Here is a 14,462-nt window from a genome sequence, read left to right as displayed (position 1 = left end):
AAAAATGGCTGAAGGGTCAATAAAGCAAATTTATATTGTTGTACTTGATTTTTAGTCTCATAGGGAATATAAAATAAATTATAACATGGACTTTGATTCTTTTTTCAAGTTGTATCTCCTCCATATTCTTACCTCCGTTATCTTATCTATAGTGATGTATGGCCTACCAGTGTTAGTTGGTAGGCCATTAATTTACTTTCTGACGTTAGATCATCCTGCAGGAAGCGATGTGAAAAGCCAAATTAATTTTTTTGCCTCCCCAAAATTTGGCATGTTCAGAAAATATCACGTTAATGTTGTCATTACATATTCAGCGTAACAAAGTTTAGCGTCAGGCAGAACCGAAAGCAGCCGTTTGACGCGAATGTAAACAACAAGGTCGAGCCAATCCGCGATCACTTCCGGGGTCTTGTTGTGTTTTCACGATGGAAGGAGACGATCATCATCATCATGATCATAGTCATCACTTATCAATGTGTTCCTGCGATATAATCAGGTAAAACATTTACTTAAAACACGTATTTAAAGGCTTCAAACGTGTACTCTATCAATTAAAGCACAAAGATCATCCACATTTGAATTAGATTAAACAGGTGACTGTTTCATTGCAACGTGTCTGATTATGACGCCTCGGCAGTGTATAATGTGATGTGATGTCTTGTCATTTCATGTATAATGTTATGTAATGGAAACGCGGAACTATGTGAATGTGGTGGCATGAATGAATGGCATCAACGTTAACACTGTCAATAGTGTATAACCTAATACATACGTTGCATACAATTAAACGTTGCACTTATCCTGTCAACGATTAAATTATAACATTTCTACAAATATTTTATTTAAATCAATGGTCTCCTGTGTGTAAGACCTATAAGAACCCTGAAACATATTATTCAGGCATTTGGAAACACAAGTTTTACAAGACAAGTTTGGAAAGATCGCTGGACCTTGAGTTTAGAAAGTAGAAAGTATTTAAAATGTCCTTAAGTATGACAAAAATGGAAAAGATAAATCATATTAAAATATGAGCCTTTGTAATCACCTCATATTTGCTTTAATTAAACCCAACCAGGTTGCTCTGGTCTCTGCTGCTGCCCTGCATCTATCTCAGCCTGGTGTTGAGCCTGCTGCTGGGGCTGGTGGTTCTAGGGATTCAGGCCTGGCTGCAGGGCCGCCGGGGGGCCCGGGGGGGACCCGACGGAAAGAAACCAATGGTCGCCTTCTTCCACCCCTACTGTAACGGGGGTGGGGGTGGGGAGAGAGTGCTGTGGTGCGCCCTGCGAGCACTGCAGAACCGGTAAGCACCTTAACGCACTCATTTAAGATGAGTTGAGATGGCTTTTGTTAATCCCAGACGGGACATTAGAGCTGTCACAGCAGAAAATACAAAAAGTAATAGAGTAAGGGATGAGAATTCATTAAAACGAAAACAAAAATAAATGTACAGAAATAAGTAAATATATATATATATATATATATATATATATATATACAGTATAATATAGTATTTTATTAAAATGTTATTGATCACAGACAGGAAATAAGAGTAGTAGTATTGGAATAGCAAAATAAAACACGTAAACATTATGGATATTTATTGAAATATAAATATATATGTTCAACCGTTTTCCTGTTGGTTGCGTCCTCCTAGCTATCCAGGCGTGGCGTTTGCCGTCTACACGGGTGACCAGGGAGTGACCGGAGAGCAGATCCTGGAGGGAGCGCGCCAGAGGTTCAACATAGTCCTTCCTCGGCCCATCACCTTCGTCTTCCTCAGTCACCGGGCGATGGTCGAGGCCGGGTCCTACCCCCACTTCACCCTGCTGGGTCAGAGCCTCGGCTCCGTATTCCTGGGTGAGCAGAAAGCACCCTTGAATGTATGGGAGGTCTGGGTCTACAGTGTGGTGGTCCTGGGTTGGTTGTTTTAATACCATCGCTTGATTGGCTCTCATTATTCCCTCAATACAATATGCAACTTTGCCATATCGTGAAGTCCGATGTGGGATGTTTAACTGTACGTTCACACACAAAGCTGTAAAAGATGCAAAATCGCTGAATAGCTCAAAACGCAACGCTGTCCAAAATATTTACAGCTCATATCGCTCTTGCGATTTCGCTTTTCCATTTAAAGGAGCCGTGCTTTTTGCCACAAAAGTGCTGCCACTGATACCGAGCCACAAAAACACAAGGGGGCAATTGCTCTGTCGCTAGCTTAGCCACTTTTGAGAGTTTAACACGGTTTTATACTCAAGAAGTCACGTGACATCTTAAGCCCCATTGCTGTGTCATATGTACTTGTGGTTTAACTTCTAGCTGCGTTTTACCTTGATCTCAATTGCTGTGTCTTCAGAGAAATTCACATTAGACACTAGAGGGCGTATTTTGTGCGTGTTAGTCTAATCTCGACCTGACGTGGTTCAGTTTGCAGCATGAAACAAGGCTCCATCATAACCGACACACACACACAGAATTAGTTTTATGAATTATTATTAATAGGTATGATACATTTACACTTATTCAGTGCTTAATTTGTCAAGTGGGAGCTCCCGGAGCGCTGAGGACGAGTAGAAAAAAAGCGGGGGGGGGGGGGCGGGGGCTCTGGTGGGCGCTTTCGAACAACCCACACTTATTTAGTCAACATCGCAAGAAATTAGCCTACTAAAGCCTCGTGAATGGGGATGTACCCAGAAAAAATAGTAAACATATGTTAGGTTGGAGAGACACACAGCCACACGTTATAAAGTTTACCGTTGTTTACTAACAGTTGAGGAATAATGTCATGCACTCGCAGGTGCGTCATTGAGTCATTGTATTCTCAACACAACAAAATACACCAAGTCCTTGAAAATGGATCTCCGTCGCATCAAAAGATGAAAACAAATAGATAGGCTACCTCATAGATTATAGTAGGCCTAGTTAGAACAACAATCTGGCATGACAACTTGGCCACGTTAACAAATAGATACATATTATTAACCAGAACAATACCAGAATACCACAAAAACCATAATAATAATAAAGTTCATTTTGGCCTTCTTGCCCCTCTTCTCCGCAGCCACTTTCGCTAACTCCTCGCAGATTTATCACACATCACTCAACCGACTCGCGTCACTCCAAGTCCAACCTCTCTTGCTGCACATCTGAACAAAACACACACATGCACACAGTATTAGCCACACACACACACACACACACACACACACACACACACACACTCCAGATCCAGCTGGCGGAGCGCACGTCAGAGCTTCCGGAGCGCGCTCCCCCTTGCTCCCCCTCAAATTAAGCACTGCACTTATTACACCAGATAGGCCTTCAGTACAAAACAGGCTATAATATAGGAGTTGCTTAAAGTGCCCAACTAAAAATCTACAAAGAACAGATTATTTGTCTGTAAAAAAAATAAATGATCGTACCATTCAACGAAACATAAAAAGGTCAATGCTTAACTAAAATGGTTAGCAATGACAAGTAATTGATTGACGTAGGTGAGGGCAGATTCCAGACTTCCACAAAAAGTAGCCTAGACTATTTCATAATATATGTCAACATTATTAGCGTTTTTATTTATTATAGTTTTATTATATTAAAGTTCACTTTACATTCCCATTACGTTTTTGTTGGTAATTATAGCACATAATGCATCCACCATTAAGTTAAGACTGCATCTGCTGGGGTATACTAGAAATCAGAGTACTTCCGGTTTCCAAGCAGTTTAAACCGAGTCAGCTAGGAATCAGCTGATCCTGTACGAGTCGTTACACAGCAATCACGTTCAACCTTGTGCGCAGCTGCGTGTTAAACTCCAAAACCTCAGTTTTAAGGAGTACGGTTAAAGCGCAGCAATGCTAACTGACAGAGCAATTGGCCCATGATGGTCATAAGTTTGGTCAATAGAAAAAGAATAATAAGCATTAATACATGAAACACTGAATAACTAATTAATGGAGCGATTGCTTATATGCTAGATTATAGTTTAGTTGATCGCTATCGTGTGTGTGTGTGTGTGTGGTTTTGTTTATTATGGAAAATATCCGCTCAACGGGAGCATTTGTGCCAGGCAGACACACGGCAAACTGACAAATTAGAAATAGATTTTTGTGCGGTATCTCCCTGCTTCTGAAATGCGCGCACATCTCCACCCACCGCTCGTCCGCTGGTTTCCATCAGCATTCCACTGTGCGACCATCCCTGTTGCGTAATGCGGATTGCGTATGCCCTCATACATTGTTGAATTCATATGCTGGATGCTTTACTCTTTCTATGCGTTTTTTAGTTAAAGATCGGGCTATAATAAGACCATGTTGGCTATGCAATCGCGGACAAATAAGATGCCCTGCAATTAAGCCGCAATTATTCTCTCACGCACCATGAAGGAACAAATGTGTGGTAGGAACTAGGAAGTAAAGTTCTCGCGCATGTTTACTGGGACCATGGACATATTAAAGGATGGACCACAGACAGTGGCGGAGCCAGGAAATTTCCATTGGGGTGGCCAGGATGGGGCCAGTGATAATTTTTGGGTGGCAAGCATTTGTCTCACCAGGAGATGCAGAGCTATTTAAGACACAGCAAACATCTCAACATTATTCGGAATTCAGGTGAAGGTGCAATAGAAAAGTATTCAATATATTTAAATTGTTCTTATACCTAAAGGCAAAGTAACAAAGAAGCTAAAACTTAAAAAAGAATATACACTTATTCTGTATTCATACTTGTTTTTAAACTGTGTTGATTTGCCGATTGCTATTTGTGTTTTTATTTGTATTGTACGACTGAGTCGAACAATGGTTGTACAGATATGCATTGACAGCAAGGTATTCTATTTTATAGTAGAGATGCCCTCAGTTTATGGCGACAAGCCAAGTCAATTCTCTCAGTGTATCATCAGGAATACAAAACAAGGATACAAAATTAGAAGTCAATTTAATCAAGTCTGATCACAATATGGATTTATCTTTAAATAACAAAAAGTCTAAAATACTGAGCTAATGTATAGAAATATGAAAATAAATAAAATAACATCCTGAATACAATTTGCTGAATTCCAACAAATGTAAATATGACAAGCATTAACAGCCCGTTTAAATAAGCAGTGTCAATTTTTCTTCAATTCGATCCATAAACATCTATCAAACACATAATAACAAACATCATATTCACAATGGGTATTAGGCGGACTCTGCATGATTAGATTCAAGTTTGAGCCACATTTACACATATCAGACAGAGAATCCAAACAATGACATCTCATTAAAACTGAACACTTCAATGACTGTCCTTAAAGATCTATCGGTTCTTGATTTGGAAATGTCTGTTTAAAAATGGAAAAAAAGGCATATTCAATTATTAAATTACAGCAGAGATTAATAACAATCAAGATAAACTCATACATTGGAGTGTACTATCCCATGTTACATCTAATCGATTATCTGAACACTATAATCTGCTTAAAACGTTATAGATTTGAGGCCATTCATCCAACTCTACTCCAGTTGAGGTGAGTGGTATGACTCATACCTGTTTATGAATTATCAGGCCACTGTATCAGATTGGGCAAAACTGAAGTGGAATTAAAGTGTCCAGTATGTGTGAAAGAGTGAGTATACCTGGAGGTCCACTTGGGCCGCCACTCGTTGTTGGAGGCTCCTCTCTCTCGCTGTCTGAATCTTCTGTGGGAATCTAAATATATAGATTAAAAACATTAATAGGTGTTTAAAGTATTTTCCACAAGGTGTAATGATCCACTATCCAAGTATTTCACAGATACAAAAGATTAAAATTCATTTTCTACAGCATTAAACATATACAATATAAACTTGTGGACAATATCGATGGAAAAGTTAGCAGAAGAGTACAACATACAATGTAAGATTGACAATTTACCTGGGGATCCACTGGGGCCACTCCTCAGGCAGGACTCTTCTGTCCTGCTCTCGATCAATCTTTCAGAAACATCAAAAATAATTACAATAAGGTGTACAGGTAATTTTCCTAAAGGTTTTATAATGCATGCTATATAGTGTTTAACAAACACACTATAAGCTAAAGTATAATATTAGTGAAAGTGTCTCTGGATAGCAAATACAAATATGCCATACTTTAATGTACTGAAAAAACGAACTGATATGTTTTACAATGCACTTTCAACCTGACCTGTATATGAATAGACAAACTTTAAGCCGATTGTAAATAAGATAACCTCATACCAAGCTGTACTATATGTGAGTCTCTATACTGTATACCTGGAGGTCCATTTAAGTTGCTGCTCTCTGGGGGCTCCTCATCCTCGCTCTCTTCCTGTTTTTTCTCCATCTCACCCTCATTCTTTGCCTTAGCTGACTTCTTTCCACTTGCCCTGCAGAAGGACGCTATGTCTGCCTTCTTCCTCTTCATTATTTTCCCCTCTTTAATGACACTTATCCAAAATGCAGCATAAATACTGTATATACCTGACACAATCATAACACGTTCTGGCAACAATAGCAGTTAACAGCAAATAACTAGATCGAAAGTCGATCCGAAGTTGCAAAAACAAATATGTGTAGAGACTAGAGAGATTATATTAAAACAATGTACACAATCTCGCAACGTAGTTATCAAATACAGCATAGCATATAGCAATTTTAACAGTTTACTATGTTCTCCTCCGATCTACCTTGCTTCTAAACTTGGCAAAATAGATAGTCATGGGTGGGATAGTCAGTTATTAGAAGACAAAAACATCCATTATGATATCATACCTTTCTGTTTTGGGTTTCTTCACTTAGCCGCAGGTGCCGGTCGAAGCGTCAGGTGGTAACAGGCATTCAGGCCATGCTTGAGCCGTTTAATTCAAATACAGGACGTGTGCGCGCTGCGCGCGGCTAAAGGGTCCGACAGTGTACTAGCGGTGCGAGAAAGGTTCCGCATTTTTCCACAGCCGTCAAAACTTTTGACCGCTGTGATGTGGTGCTTGGGGTGGCCAATGGGGTGGCTGAGATTCTACGGGGGGGCCGTGGCCACCCCACAGGCTAACAGTGGAGCTGTGTTGGGAACCAGCAGCCAAGAGCTTCCATGGAAACTTTCTACCCATGTTAAACTAGATTTAGTTGGCAGTTCCTTTTCTGCCCATTCTTTTTTAAACTCGTGGAAGCACTTTGCAGTACTGGGAGACACCATTTCTAACGGCAATGGAGCTAGATTCTAAAAATATCAAAAGATGCCCAAAGCAAATACCTTTAACCCATAGTTGTGTTTTATCAAATTAAAAAATAGAGTTTCATTTACCACAAATTGAGCAGAAATATTTTGCATACAAATCTTTAAATAGTTTAACCACATTAAGAAAAATACATTTGTTAAAAAATTGTATTAGTGAAGCCACAAGTTTTGCACATTATCCAAACAGAATACCTGAAATGTTGATATTTCAGCCCTTTCGGGTTAAAACAAGAGAAAAGGACAACCTAACAAGAGTGAAAAGTTTGGGTTAGGTGACCTATAGTTCAAAGATGTCCCTGGTCAGGTAGACTAAATAAAAGTGTATTCCCAATTGCTCCAGGACATTCGTGTAATTTACTTGTGAGCTCTCCCTCAAGCCTAGAGAGACATCAGTGTTGAACCACCAACTGAAAGAGGGTATTTGCCATTAGTATGAGTGACAACATTTCATGGCTATTAATTTAGTTCATTATATTTAGCCGATTTGAATAGACTTTTCTAGCAGGTGAGGCTGTCAAAGAACTAAATATGGAGCAACTACAAAAAGTAAATTTGCAGCATGACCAAATTATAGAAAAAGTATAGGAACTGTTCTAGCAGATATGTTTTAGAAGTCTCTTTTGATAGGCAGGGAATAATTGTCTTTGTCACCCTGTAGTCATGCCATCAAATCTGTTGGGCAAAGTACCGCTACTGATTAATCCAGTAGACTCACCCGTCAAGTCCCCCTAGTTAGAAAATGGAAGAAACCCAGTTAGTCATGTTAATTATTCTGTTGTTACAAATGAAGACTAATACTTTCCACATATTGCGATCCAAGTTACTGGCTGCAGTCTTGGATTTTATAGTTCTATATGAATAGATTCAATTTACTAAACTATTAATCATGCTTCAGAAGAATTAACCTTTCTTGGATGGCAGATCTACCACAAGCCTCCATTGCCACAACCTCCAGATGGCTTACGACCTACGGCAACTCCTCGACTACTGCAAGCCAACAAATTGGCTCTTGCACACCAGACACGCATTTTGCTTTATTTTAGGTTTTCAAGCATCTTAAAATACCCAAATCATCGCTCCAATACACAAGTCAGCTAATGGCCTACAAGGAAATGCTGAAGCTAGTGTTAGTGATGGCGATAGAAATGGACAAGCTTGCGTGTACAAATATGCAACTAGAATTGCAAGGTTCACAGCCCAGTTGCATAAGCGGTCACAACCGTTGGATTGTATGCAAGGGTAGAAAAAAAAAAAAAACTTCCCACAAACTAGTCAACATGGTCAATTGAAAGCCTGTACAAAACGACCCTGGAATAGTCAAATGCAGCTTTACTGCGGATGAATTAAGCCAAATTGCATAAACATCCAATGGTAAACAGTATACAAATGCAATCAAGGTTGCACTCACACAAGGCCATCTGGCCGTGGCCGTCGCAACTGTGGCCTGGCCACGGTAGGCTCTTGTACATACGCCATCACGTCGCTAGCATCCAAACAATTCTACCAAACCTTAACTAGTGAAAAATGGAACAAAACTTTAGCACAAACCCAGTGACTAATCACCTTGTCCAGGGGTGTTCCAACGTGGTTTACCAGAGGGCCTTGTGGACTTAAAGTAAGCCACACATTTGACAGAGACAGCACGGAATGACGTTAAACTAAGCTAATCTACAGGTTAATAGTGCACAAGCATTTTGCACAATATTTGTACTCCAATGCTACGTAAAGCAGGCTTCTTCAGAAACCCGTAGCCTGCTACATTGAAGGGCAACTAACAAATCCTGACCAAGACCGAAAGATGGCTCTGGAAGCCACTACGGCCCACGCAGCAGATTACTGCGTGGGCCGTGGTGGCTTCCAGATCAACCCTTCGGTGGACCATTCATACACATGTATTCCGAGGATGTTTTGAAGACACTGGAGTCCCATGGCACTAGATTCCTTTGAAGACTAAGTTGGTATGGGGGGGCCCAAAGGGGGCCCCCCCATAGATCTTGTCAGTCATCTAACACCTGTTAAGAAAAACACACACACATCACAAGATACAAATCAGCAAAGCTAGGTTAACAAACAGCGGCGACATGCATGTCAAGGTGCAAAGAGCAGGGATACTGATGGCTTGTGTCTGAGGAGACAGCCCAAAAACGTCAACAATTAATAAAGGAAAATAACTTTTACTCACTGCGGTGGTCTGTTTCGAAGTGCCATGTTGGTAGCAATATTTGTCTGGGCTGTTCAGTCAAATGCCCACAAAAACAAACACGCAACAACGCATACTTTCAGTTTGTATAAAGTGACAATAGTGATCTGCAATCTAGATCGAAAACTTTCAACCCTCACTAAACACAACCTCGATTGACACAGGCCGATGCGAAAAGTAAACCAAACCCATTGTGTTCACCTTTAATATAGGGGTGCGTGACAGGTGATCTCAATTAAGAGCTAATCAGAAAGAACACACTGGCCATCGGCCATGAGTGAGACGTTCAAAACGAGGACGAGGATTTAACGGAATTGTTACCATTCAAATTCAAATTTCTTTATTATTGGATAGGGTATGATATCAATGATTTGGGCTTTGAGTAGGCCTATATTTCTTAAATATATTTCTTAAATTTTTTCACCCCCTTTTTCACCCCGTCCTGTATTTGAATTAAACGGCTCAAGCATGGCCTGAATGCCTTTTGAATATGAAATCTATAATCTCAGCCTCTCTATAATTTGCCCAACACATATTTTATTGTTCAAATAAAATCCCATCCTTATTTTGCCATTCATATTGAATCTTTACTGTCTTTCATTGTACAACACAATCATCTAATAATTATTCATAACGCTCTTCCATCTCCTTGGCTGCATTAAGACGAGGCTCGGGTCAGAGCAAAGATCGGGATCCACACATGATAAGGGATAAAGTTATTTATTAGAATAAAGTGAGTATCATGAAATCTGTAAAGGGATTAGTGTAGCGTATGGAAGATTAGAAAATGTGCGATTATATGGTTTGGACAGAAAACCAGTACCAAAATCACAAGGACCGACCGAGCCAGAACGGAGGAAACTTACCCAGACAGACAAAACAAATACTGGGAACAACAAACCATCAAACCAAACCAAACCTGAACAGCAAACCAACATATGTGACCAACCAACTGAACTACTGACCAAACACACAATTCTTTCGACTAGCCTATGTATATGGGCAGTGGAAAGTGTGCTGTGGGGATGTTGAATAGTGTTAACATAAAACAAAACATGGAACCAATCCAAAGGTCCAAAACCTTAAGGAACCACCCTAAACAGAACCCAAGCCCACCTGCCTCTGTGGAAAGAGAGAGAGACTGGCTACAGCCTGCGTGGCAGACCTGCACAGGTGCACCTCATCAGCTGACAAGCCTCTCAGCCCCGCCCACTGGCTACCTGTAGCAGGTAGGCAAACACAGAGGACCCAGCAGACGAAGGAGAGAGAGAGCAGTCACAGCTGTCACATCTGTTGCCTGAAGATTCTTTGTTTGTCTCCAACAAAACCTTCCAAACAGATGAATCATTGGCTCATCCCAGAAGTGTCAAATTACTTTTGTGTGTCAAAACGGGCAGGGTGGTCGTGGACTCCTGAAAAATACTATGGTTATTTTGTATGTAGAATAAAATGCCATTGTACATTTAAAAAAAAAAGGGAAGACTTTCACAATGCAGGATTCTGGGAATGCAGTGATGGAATCCCGATAACACCTGTTCCCTAATAAATGGGCTCAAGATTCTGAGTCTGCCTGCAAGAGGTTGTGTGTGTGTGTGTGTATGTGTGTGTATGTGTGTGTGTGTGTGTGTGGTTGCAACCCGGTATCACACGATTGCGTGCTCCTGCGCACGAACGTTAATCTATTGAAGCGTGTTCCAGAGCATGATAGTCCGACTTTTTGCGTGTTACACAGAACGAAATGTAAACCAATGCATTCTGAATGGGAGTGTTCTAAGACAATTATATCTGTACGGAGCTCCATAAGGGACATTAGGGAGAACGCTCCCGGACAGAACCTTAGTTTGGAAGTCATGCTTAGTGACACGACAAATAGCCTACTTCCAATTGAAATACAACATTTAGAAAATAGGCCTACGTGTCCCTGATCACGTTTCAATAGATTAAATAACGTGACAGTGTCACGTATTTCCGTGAGACCATACCCGTACTTCCATGAGTATACTTAAAGGAAGTATACTATCCGCACTATCTACTACGTTATTTTTTCAGATGCGAGTGCTGTTCCAAATCGAGTACTCCGTGGTGCACTAACCGGAAATTACGATCACGACTGCCGCTACATTCCGATTGGCTGGCGGTCATTTTACATCCGAAACGCTACTGGCTCATTTGCATAGAGTTGAGCTGTTTTCAACTCTCATTTACAGCTTTACAGCTTTAAAGCTATCGCTCAAGCGTTTTATCGCTTTATCGCTCATGTCTAATAGAAAGTCGCTCAAAACGCTTTACAGCTTTTGGTGTGAACGCACAGTTAGGCTTTATATTTTTGTGTATTGGTTTCAAAAGGATATCCAATCAATTATTAGTTGCCTTGTTCAATCCAATTTGAAACTCTGTTTCTGTCATGGCATGCCGGTGATTATTTTGATCAAATGAACAATTACACTATAGATATTTTCTAATCACTGTAGTCTCAATCTACACAACTATGGATTCATACCAAGTGTGAGTGCAGGAATTACAATTCAGCAGATTTCTTTCTGTCTGGGGTTTTCATTTTAGCTGGAGAAATATGAATTCCTGTTGTGTGTATTGGTGTTACTATTTATTAATTCAGGTGCTTTTATCCAAAGCCACTTCAGATACAGGTTGGTAGGGGTCAGTAGGGGCTAGGGCATCTTGCTCAGGGTTTCCTACTGACCGACTTGCCTCATTGGGGATCGGACCTGGAACCTTCAACCCCCTACTCATTAGGCTACCCTGCCTCGGCTGTGTTTGTGTTGCAGGCTGGGAGGCTCTGACCTCGCTGGTCCCTGACGTCTATGTGGACTCGATGGGGTACGCCTTCACGATGCCACTATTCCGCTACCTTGGAGGGTGCATGGTGGCCAGCTACGTGCACTACCCTACCGTCAGCACAGACATGCTGTCTGTGGTGCGCAACAGGAACCCCAGGTGAGAACCACCAGAACCTCCGCTTTAGAGGTCCAATGAATGAAGGCAGGGGTCTTTAGAGAACATCTAGCAGTAGAGCTCTAGCTTAAGGGCTTCCTCTTGGTCTTCAGAACACAGCCTGTTCAAATCCAAATTCAGAAACCTTGTGTTCTGATTCCTACAGGTACTCTGCACTGTATTTTTAGAAAGTAGGTTGTGCAGCACTTGGGATTTCTCTGTAACTACTCTACCTAATCTATGCTCTCACTATCTGTATTTCACATCATCCTCGCTCCATAAGCGAGGCTCTTTCTCTCAAAGCTAAAAAGGAGGCACTTCCTTCTGCAGGTTCAACAACGCCGACTACATCTCTGCCAACCCGGTGCTGAGTGCGGTGAAGGGGCTGTACTACTGTCTGTTCGCCCTGCTCTACGGCCTGGCCGGTGGCTGCAGTCACCTGGTGATGGTCAACTCCACCTGGACGCTGGGCCACATCCTGGCGCTGTGGCGAGCCCCCGACCGCACCAGCGTCGTGTACCCCCCTTGTGATGTCCGCTCCTTCCTAGAGCTCCCTCTGGAGGAGGAGGAGCCAGAGGAGGAGGAGGAGGAGGGGTGGGAGGAGCTTGGGCAGGAAACAGGAAGTGTGGTGGGAAGTGGAGGGGCGGGGGACAAGAAGTGCCGCTCTATTGTTTCGGTGGGGCAGTTCCGGCCGGAGAAGGACCACCAGCTCCAGATCCGGGCCTTCCGGAAGCTGCTGGACAGGAAGGAGGCGGAGGGGCCCGAGGGGCGGGAGTCCCTGAAGCTGGTTCTGATTGGTGGATGCCGTAACGAGGAGGACGAGGACCGCGTGCTGATGCTGAGGGGGCTGTGTATGGAGCTGGGCGTGGCCGACCGCGTGGAGTTTAGACTCAATGTTCCCTACGAGGAGCTCCAGAAGGAGCTGGTCAGCGCCACCATCGGCCTGCACACCATGTGGAACGAACACTTCGGGATCGGTGAGCGCGCCAACGCGAGCCTCTAACCTCTGCTAACCCTCGACGCTACCAGCGCTAACCTCTCCCCTCCCTCTCGCTGCAGGTGTGGTCGAGTGCATGGCAGCAGGCACCATCATACTGGCCCACAAGTCCGGAGGCCCCATGCTGGACATCGTGGTTCCTCGCCACGGAGCCCAGACGGGCTTCCTGGCCGACAGCGACGAGAGCTACGCCGCCGCCATGGAGACCATCCTGGCACTGCCGGCGGCCGAGCGGCTGGAGATGCGCCGCAACGCGCGGCTCTCCGTCGAGCGATTCTCCGACCGCGAGTTTGAGTCCTGCTTCCTGTCCGCCACAGAGCCGCTGATGGCTGGACTCGGGCCCTGAAGTGGGGCTTCTTCCGGTCCCCATGGAGGCTTTCTCAACGGTTCCATTGCCACCGATTGTTGTTTAGCTGGCACCTATCGCTTTTCTATGGCGATTCCGTCAAGGTTCCATGGTTACCCCGTCCTGGTTTCCATAGCGACCAATTGACTACCCTACAGTAACTTTATCTCTTGCTAACAGTAAGAAACTAGCATGTCCTTAAAAGTTGTAGAAGTGGCACCAGCTAACCGCAAATGCTTCTGCTAGCTACGCTTACAGAAAGTAACAGGATCTGAGGAGGAGAGAGAGGCTGTTTTCCAGGCTTAAAGAGAGGATGAACAGTACCAATCAGCTGTTAATTGGAAAATACATTTTAGTGGTGGTTACTCCTACAAGAGGCCCACCAAGAGACAATCAAACCATGAAGTTCTATAAGTTATATGTAACGAGTTAAAATCAGAAACCAAAATCTGTTTTCCTGTATGTCTTACCTATTTTTCCCGCATGCTCATTGGCAGATCATTTCTGCCCTAGCCAATCACATTTGACAGTTTCTGAACGGCTGCAGAGCGGGTTGATGTTGTTAGTTAAAGTGTCACTGTGATCCTATTCCTTTACATTCCTCATCTACAGGCGGCTCTTCTAATAACCGCTTGTTTAAATGTCATTTCTTCCGTCCCATTTGTGTTGGATAATTGTGCATATTTAATTAAAACGTGTAAATTAATCTGTATTTTTGAGATGTTGATTAGCTTCCCTTGTCTTTAATAAACACTTTGGTT

General features: G+C 42.6%; 1 protein-coding gene across 1 annotated transcript in view; it reads left to right on the top strand.

The window, feature by feature from the left end:
• Positions 1 to 373: 373 nt before the first annotated feature.
• LOC132449058 (GDP-Man:Man(3)GlcNAc(2)-PP-Dol alpha-1,2-mannosyltransferase-like) overlaps positions 374 to 14,462 on the top strand; it is a 14,092-nt gene continuing 3 nt past the window's right edge. Inside the window, exons 1-6 of the mRNA XM_060040647.1 lie at positions 374 to 496; positions 1,076 to 1,300; positions 1,655 to 1,857; positions 12,193 to 12,361; positions 12,689 to 13,335; positions 13,418 to 14,462. The exon at positions 13,418 to 14,462 is cut by the window's right edge and continues 3 nt beyond it. Of these exons, the coding sequence (XP_059896630.1) occupies positions 426 to 496; positions 1,076 to 1,300; positions 1,655 to 1,857; positions 12,193 to 12,361; positions 12,689 to 13,335; positions 13,418 to 13,701 (1,599 nt within the window). The 5' untranslated portion in view covers positions 374 to 425 and the 3' untranslated portion in view covers positions 13,702 to 14,462. The remainder of the gene's footprint in view (positions 497 to 1,075; positions 1,301 to 1,654; positions 1,858 to 12,192; positions 12,362 to 12,688; positions 13,336 to 13,417) is intronic.

The sequence above is a fragment of the Gadus macrocephalus genome, chromosome 20 (assembly GCF_031168955.1).
Source record: "Gadus macrocephalus chromosome 20, ASM3116895v1".
NCBI classification, from domain to species: Eukaryota; Metazoa; Chordata; class Actinopteri; order Gadiformes; family Gadidae; genus Gadus; species Gadus macrocephalus.
Note: the sequence above shows the minus strand (reverse complement) of the source record. Positions and strands in the feature narration are given on the sequence as shown.